Source organism: Eptatretus burgeri, chromosome 17 (assembly GCF_056783735.1).
Source record: "Eptatretus burgeri isolate ZD-2024b chromosome 17, Ebu_testis_v1, whole genome shotgun sequence".
In the NCBI taxonomy this organism is placed as follows: Eukaryota; Metazoa; Chordata; class Myxini; order Myxiniformes; family Myxinidae; genus Eptatretus; species Eptatretus burgeri.
In genome coordinates, this window is record NC_140977.1 from 8,627,827 (window position 1) to 8,636,398 (window position 8,572).

At 43.2% G+C, this 8,572-nt stretch overlaps 2 protein-coding genes across 2 annotated transcripts; one reads left to right on the plus strand and one right to left on the minus strand.

Annotated features, from left to right (window-relative positions):
- The first annotated feature begins 278 nt into the window (after positions 1 to 278).
- LOC147009241 (uncharacterized) lies at positions 279 to 1,116 on the plus strand. Its single transcript, XM_085863009.1, has 3 exons — positions 279 to 341; positions 441 to 660; positions 737 to 1,116. Exons 1-3 carry the CDS (start codon positions 279 to 281, stop codon positions 1,000 to 1,002), a joined length of 549 nt encoding a protein of 182 aa, XP_085719135.1. The 3' UTR covers positions 1,003 to 1,116.
- A 3,617-nt stretch (positions 1,117 to 4,733) lies between these two features.
- On the minus strand, positions 4,734 to 6,044 carry LOC147009242 (perilipin-2-like). The gene is made up of 4 exons (XM_085861636.1): positions 5,853 to 6,044; positions 5,553 to 5,635; positions 5,207 to 5,429; positions 4,734 to 5,134 (listed from the first exon to the last, which is right to left on the minus strand). Exons 1-4 carry the CDS (start codon positions 5,932 to 5,934, stop codon positions 4,833 to 4,835), a joined length of 690 nt encoding a protein of 229 aa, XP_085717762.1. The 5' UTR covers positions 5,935 to 6,044; the 3' UTR covers positions 4,734 to 4,832.
- Between the last annotated feature and the right edge of the window lie 2,528 nt (positions 6,045 to 8,572).

Sequence of the window (8,572 nt, forward strand, 5' to 3'; positions counted from 1 at the left end):
CGGATATGTGTGAAATTCTGTTTATATGTTTATTTTCAACTAAATGTTTGTGGAATCCCGCACCCTCTTTTCATGATCTATTCTGGTGAAGGATTGAGGTTGTTTTGGTGGTTTTTGAAGTTTGCCTTCAGAAGGTGATTTGTCCATTGATGTTTGTGTTTTACACTTTTTTATTTATTTATTTTGTCTGCAGTTAAGTTTGTCGACGAGCTCGCTTGCCGGAGTTTGGATCTCGTGGAAGAGAAAGCTCCGATCTTGCAACAACCTGCCAACAAGGTATGGGGGGTGGGGGGGTGATTGTGAATCTTCCTGAAGTACAATGTAATCTGGTGGAGACTCATGTATGTCTGTTTTAATTTGAAAAATCTTGTAATTGTTCATGGAGAAGTCATTTAAATGTTCCACTGTCCAGTAATTGATGCACACTTCCTTGTTTACAGGTTCTTGATGTGAAAAAGAACTTACAAAATGCCCAAAAACAAATGGGAGTCTTTCTGGATTGGTCCAAGTCCCAGGTCGGAGCGGGTTTGGAGAGATCCAAGCAGGCCGTGTTGGACGGTACAGACTCTCTTATGAAAACCAAGTTTGGACAGGTGGTCATGTCTGGTGCAGATTCGATGCTTTCTCAACTGGATGGATACCTGCCACAAGATCAGACAGGTAAGTTTGTGCTGTGTGGACATGATGCTGTTTTTATACCTCCTGTAGAAACTAATACCTGTACATCCTGCACAAGGTGAAACCCATGAAGAGAAAGTTGTCGTAACAAGCTCCTTGGCCCTTGATTTTTACTGTCGGCTCTTTGCGGTATCCAGCAAGGCTGGGCGAGAGCTGTTCAGGAAGAGTTCTTCCATGATCCAACTTGCTGCAGAGAGTGTTCGTGTCTATTTAACCGGAATTCTCAAATCTCTCAACACGATGCACCAGCAACACGATTCCGATTGCTCCGGTGATGTCTGTAAATCAACCGGTGCAGAGGCTCCGGATAAACAAAACAAATGAGTCCACAGGTGATTTGTCATATTGTAAATGTTTCTGTTTGTGCAGCTTCACATTGAATGGATTGGATTTTTCTGGTTTTGTTGGTGATGGAAATAAAATTCTTGCTGAAAGTGATTTTTGTTTTGGGTCCTCAATTCATTCTCATGTTGGTTGTGATCTCATCGTGCAGACCGTCATTCACCTGGACATCGTACCTGTTTGGGTTTAAGCTTGGGAATGTTTGTTTAACAGCAAGGATTCTCTGGACAAACCTGACTTGGGTGAATGAATTGATTTTTTATTAATCTTTCCAAAAACCAATTGGTTTGTTTATGCTGTACAGCAAAAGGATTCGACTCTCAGTGAGGATGTAATTTGGTTTTTATTTATTTTTAAATCCTATCCTGCCCCCCCCCCCTTCCCCCAATTGGTTTGTTTGTTGTACAGCAAAAGGATTAGACTCTCAGTGAGAATGTAATTTGGTTTTTATTTATGCTCCTCTCGGCTCTTGAAACGTTTTTTTTTTTATTCAAAGCCCAAAATTTGAATTCACATGACCTGGTAGCAGTTTATTCAAAATACTTTTGATGTGTGTTTGCTAATATATATATATATAATTTTTTTTTTTCCCCTCCCATTACAACCCTGGGAGTCGATCTTTGCTTTTTGGCCCTTATTCACTAACTTCTGATTGGGGTCTGAATATACCCCATCGTTATCCACCATAATCGAATTGACCCGATGTGAAGTGTAAGTAACATCACAATATGGTTCCAGAATACACACTGTACTTCCAGCCTGGTTCACCATGACAGTATGTGGAGGTGGTGCCCAATGCATGCATTGATGGAGTACCCCCTATTCTTCTCTCGGCCAGTATGTCTGACCATGTCGAGTAATCAAAGGAAGGAAATGATCCATTCTTCATCTGCACAGCTTTAATTTTGGAATGTTTTTCATGGTATAGACAAGGAAAGAATGTTCTGGTTTTTGTGTTAAACTCTGGGTGCAGACATGAAATGTAGCATTCAAATCTTTGCCAGGTGATGGTAGCAATTTCAGTCATTAACCACAATTGTGTTCCCGCACACAACAGACGAGCAAGAGGAGTTGGGTTTGTACCATTTACTGATAATACTATAAGCAGCTATGGTTATGGATGCAATAATTTATCTTGTGACTCAGGAACCAAACAACAACCATGCCAATCCAATTACAACACCCACTTCTCCCCCCACTGTAAATATTGTTTCAAACTCCCTGTGCATTGACAGGCCCCTGCCATTCCCTTCCCAATGCTGTTAAGAAGCACAAATGTTTAGTTAACGGATACATCTATGAACCTTTGGCCCTCATTGTTGGGAGTTTTTGCAATATCGACTTTTTGGAGGAGATGATCAGGGAGTTCTGCAACTGTTTCCTTGTGCAGACACAGCTCACTTTTAAACAGGTGCACTTACTAGTATTATTGGTTTATAAGTCGTTTCATTCTACAATCCTTCTGTGGGAGGTATGAAATATGTCCAGGGTGCCACGATTTTCATTACTAAACCTTTCTGTGCATGCCGAGCAATCTGGGGAGGGTGTCATTTCAAAAGTCGTGTATGGACTGGATTGTTACCTTTTCTGGAGAAAGAGGGGCTTTGGGTGGAGAGTTGAGTGAATTTCACAAAATGTTAGGGGGAGGGGGCTATTCCTTGCCACTCCATGTATCGTGCCTGAAAAGAAAGAAATGGATCAATGGTGGCTTCAGGAACCATTTCCCAACAGGGACGGCACACTTTTAAGTGTACCTGAACACCGTGTGGAGTATTATGTTCCATAAGCTCTCATTGGTCCTGTTTCACCAACAAGCCAGATACTAATCCTGGGTGTTTGCTCAGTCTAAAAAGCAAGTAGGTATTGTGTGTTTTGATGTCACTTTCAGTGTGAATTAACAAGAAGCTGATTATAGTCATCAAACAGAAGGGCACTCTGGAATGGATACCTGCACCCCACAATTCCTGATCCACGAGAACATATCGGGCCCAATACATTTTTGAGATATCGTGCTATGTATCGTTGTTGGCCGTATCTCTCAATGGTGAAGAATCACTTAAAAAAATTGTCAGATCTGGATCTTCACCAAAATTGAATTGATTCTTCCTTACCATATACCCAATCTGTTCATTAAATTTCATCTGGTCCCATCCACAAGTTTGAGATATCCTGCACACCACCAAACAAACAAGAAAACGATGTCGTCGTGCAGAGCAAGATACTTGCAAAATCCATAAAACAAATTAGACTTCAACAATAATTGATGGTTGAATTCAATGACAAAATGTGCACCTCCTATTCAATTTTAAAGTCAATCCAATGAAAAATGATAATTTTTAGAAACCTGGCCGATGTTGAGTTCAAAAAGAATTGCTGGTTGAATTCAGTGACCTGACATGCAAATCCTCTTCAAACTTCAATCAATGGGATGAAAATTCAGGATTTTAGAAACATCTTCATTGTTAACCTTTGGCAGAGGTTGGCCTTTTGGTCTATATTGAACATCGGCCTCCTTGTCCACCCTCAGCACACAGTTTTACACCTCAACTCCCTGAAAAGCTCAGCAACTCTGCTCAATGGTATCCAATGTCCCGAGAAACAAAATTCTTTGCCCTACGGTAAGTTGTCATGCATCAGCAACATCAAGGAGGGTGGTCTGGAAGGCACTCCACAACTCATCAGGTTCCCTAAAACCCCACTCAGCCTGTTCACAAACTTCTCACCTACTCTCTCATCCTTGAGTTTGCCAACATCTTGCCTCAGCTGAGCTGGTCCCATTCTCTTGGATCAGCTGCAACTTCTGAGTTGCTCAAAACCTGTTGAGGAACTGAGAACTCTGGATCCTCAAGTGACCTTTTGAGCATGTGGTCAATCTCATTTGCCACCACCAGCATTGGAATAATAATTCCAGCCATGAGCCTGTGGGTGCTGAAAGCACGATCCCTTTCAAAGTGAAGGAACTTGTGTTATTCTGTTTCATAGTTCAAGATCCATTGGGACAAACACATATCCCAACCATCACTATCAGTTCCAGTCGATGCATTGAATTCCCCAAAGGACAAGAAGAGTATCTCACCTGGGGCACTGATCAACCAGACTAGCATGGTATAGTCATTCAAGGCAAAATCACTCACCTCCATCAGAGGATATACAGAGACCAGGGAATTCTTAATCTCACATGATCATTCACCGATGTTGCCTCAATTACTATTGGAATCAACAGCAACTCCTTGGGCATGGTAACCATCAGAGTAACTAGACCAATAGGAGGTGTTACCACCAACCATGACCTCATCACTATCTGGTGTCCGACCCTCAGAGCACTGCAAAAACACGTGAGCTCAGATAATCTTCTTAGGAATAGGACATTCCAGGCACCCACCTGACAGGACCCTTTTAGGATATCCCAAGATCACCATCTGGCAGACCTCAGCACAACCCCAAGCTGACATGGGAAGGTTAACCCATGATATTCCATCAGGTAAGCTTCCTGAGAGGACAACTGCATTGGATACTCCCAGAGTGGATTTTCGATTTTCGTTCTGGTTTTTGTGTTTTGCAGGGGCTGGAGTGCAAATCCTGGCACCAGTAACCCAAGATACAGATGGCCATTGGCTCAGAAAGAATATGCTTTAATAAAAAAATAAAAAATAAAAAAACTCTGGACAAGATTTCAACCAAGATGAGAATGAATTGAGAACCAGAAACAAAAGTAATTTTCAGCAAGAATTTTATTTCCATCACAAAAAAACCAAGGAAATCCAATCCATTAAATGTGAAGCTGCACAAACAAATCACCTGTGGACATTCACTCATTTGCTTTGTTTATGCGGAGCCTCTGCACCGGTTGACAATTTAGAGATACCACCAGCGGAATCGGAATCAGAATTTTCCCCGTTCAATGGGGTTTTCTGCACGGAGTAGAACGCCGTGTTGAGAGACGTGAGAATGCCGGTTAAATAGACACGACCACTCTCTGCAGCAACTTGGATCATGGAAGAACTCTTCCTGAACAACTCTCGCCCGGCCTTGCTGGATACGGCAAAGAGCCGACAGTAAAAATCAAGGGCCGAGGAGCTTGGTATGACAACTTTCTCTTCATGGGTTTCACCTTCTGCAGGAGGTACAAGTATTAGTTTCTCCAGAAGTATAAAAACAGCATCACATCCACACAGCACAAACTTACCTGTCTGATCTTGTGGCAGGTATCCATCCACTTGAGAAAGCATAGAGTCTGCACCAGACATGACCACCTGTCCAAACTTGGTTTTCATTAGAGAGTCTGTACCGTCCAACACGGCCTGCTTGGATCTCTCCAAACCCGCTCCGACCTGGGACTTGGACCAATCCAGAAGGACCCTCATTTGTTTTGGAGCATTTTGTAAGTTCTTCTTCACATCATCAAGAACCTGCAGACAAGGAAATGTCCAATTACTACACAGTGGAACATTTAAATTATTTCTCCAGGACAATTACAAAATGTATTTATCTCTCCAGAAGAGACCTGGACACATTTCCACCAATCACCGTACCTTGGTGGCAGGTTGGTGTAAGATTGGTACCTTCTCCTCCACGAGATCCAGACCCCGGCAAGCGAGCTCGTCAACAAACTTAACTGCAGAAAAAAATAAAATTAAAAAAAGGTAGAAAACTCAAACGTCACAGATCTCTGGAAATCACTCAACATGGAACACACAAAGGAGACAACCTGAACCCTTCACCAGAAAAAGATCACAAAACAAATAAATGTCCATTAAACGGGACGGGCGGGGGGGGGGGGGTTGAAGTTCCACAAGTTCTAATTAAAAATAAACAAACATAGAATCACTCACTCTGTGGATGAAGAATCCTAGCGATTGGTTGGATCCCACTGGAGACGATCACAGATACTCCCGTAACGCCCTGTTCCACCATATTACCCACAGAGAGAAGAACAGGCCGAGACTCCTTCCCTCTCTTGTAGGACTGAACCAACTCATCCACGGCAGAACTGAACAACGGGAGTGAATACAATCTCTGCACCACATTCTGTGGACAAGAACGAGGTTAAAACAATGAGAGTACGGGTCATTGGTGGTCATGACTATAGTAATTTCCACTTTCATAGATCATTCATCGAGTCAACAAGTCCTTACAACGTTGTGTCATCGACAAAGAGCTTCAGATTTCAATGGACATCCTCTGGGGGATCATTGAAGAGGATGAACGATAAACTGCTCCCAATAAACTTCCTTGTGGAATCTCTAAACATCCACACTACTACAAATGAGGGATTAGTGGATGAATGGAGGATGGGGATTCAAACCTTCAGAGAACATTCACATGAACAGTTTACATTGGAATTGGATGTTGAAACAAACCACAACTTCAGGGTGTAACACATACAGGAAGGTCCCAAACCCCAATCCACCACACCTGTCCATCAGTTCACCTCCATTAAAACGTTTCAACAATTCAAACGAATCATGTTTAAATCCCCGGGGATTTGCTCCAGTTATTCCAACTAATCAGATTCGAACTCGAACTCGACCTCGATCCACCAGGTTCAGATGAAGAACCAACGAACCCACCTTGGTACCGACGGTCTGAACCTCCACGGCCATTACGTTCAAACCGAGAACCGTTTAACGGGGAGAAACGGGGAGGATGACCTGGACCGACAAGGGTTAAATCAAGGTGAGACCCACCAGGTGTGGACCGGGAACCTGAACTACGGGACAGAGAAGAGAAGGACAAAACGAACGAAATTTTTACCTTTTTATACAAAAACACGAACACCTGCTCCTCTGACGTCACACAGGTGCGCACTCACAATCAGGAATTTCACCCAAATTATCATTTTATTTCACTCCGAGGATTTATTAAAACAATGATATTTACACAAACATGGAACATTCTAGATGTTTCCACGTGACTCCGTTTATGTGTTTTATTTCAATCTTATAATCACAAACATATTCAAGTCATTTAACCCGCTCTACCTGTACCAGCACACAGCAGGTGGTCATTTGGCCCTCTATACCTGTACCAGCACACAGCAGGTGGTCATTTGGCCCGCTATACCTGTACCAGCACACAGCAGGTGGTCATTTGGCCCGCTATACCTGTACCAGCACACAGCAGGTGGTCATTTGGCCCGCTATACCTGTACCAGCACACAGCAGGTGGTCATTTGGCCCGCTATACCTGTACTCGCACACAGCAGGTGGTCATTTGGCCCGCTATACCTGTACTAGCACACAGCAGGTGGTCATTTGGCCAGCTATACCTGTACTAGCACACAGCAGGTGGTCATTTGGCCCGCTATACCTGTACTAGCACACAGCAGGTGGTCATTTGGCCCGCTATACCTGTACTAGCACACAGCAGGTGGTCATTTGGCCCGCTATACCTGTACTAGCACACAGCAGGTGGTCATTTGGCCCACTATACCTGTACTAGCACACAGCAGGTGGTCATTTGGCCCGCTATACCTGTACTAGCACACAGCAGGTGGTCATTTGGCCCGCTATACCTGTACTAGCACACAGCAGGTGGTCATTTGGCCCACTATACCTGTACTAGCACACAGCAGGTGGTCATTTGGCCCGCTATACCTGTACTAACACACAGCAGGTGGTCATTTGGCCCACTATACCTGTACTAGCACACAGCAGGTGGTCATTTGGCCCGCTATACCTGTACTAGCACACAGCAGGTGGTCATTTGGCCCGCTATACCTGTGTTCTATCAATTTCCTGACGTTCTCTGTCCGAACCCGTTCGGACCAAACACTTCCATCTGGACCAGTTCAACATCTTCACCACAGGGAACCGGAAAACAATGGCTTTCTCTTCTCGACGGGATTTCCATGTTGACAGGTTCATGCAGACAAGACAACCGGCTTTACATCTCCGGATGTCCTCGTTGTGGAACTTTTTTGTTTGTTTATTTATTTAATAAAATCTAAATGGGAATCTAAATGGGATTTGTGGAATGATTGCGTCATCTCTGTGAACCAGAGTTGTAATTAGTCATTAAATAATAGTTACAGCAAGTTTGATTAACAATGCCCTCACTGGTTCATAAGTTACCATGGCAACAGATGTTTTACAGAACAGGATGTCTGACCTTTAACCTCTTGCCTCTAAAATCTAATCAGTTTATCTTTATCTCGTTGTACATACTTTTACCAAATGTGGTTTGGAACAACTCATGTCACTTACCAACTCATCCACCAAGTTTCGTCCGAATCCGTCCATAACTTGTTGAGATATCGTGTTCACAGACAGACAGACAGACAGACAGACAGACAGACAGACAGACAGACAGATGCTATTTCGCTCTTTTGTCTATGGCACCAGATGTATGGTGATTATAACTTGACCTTTTTATTGCAGCTTCGTCTGTGATCATCCTCAAGGAAACTTTAGTGATTTCCCTTTTTAACCTGCCGCTGTTTACACAAGTGGTGTAGTTCGCGTGAGAAGCTTCTAAAAATGAATTTCGTTTCAATTAACTTTATTTATTCCATGGAGCTCTCATGACTCGGGATAATTTCAACGATTTGATT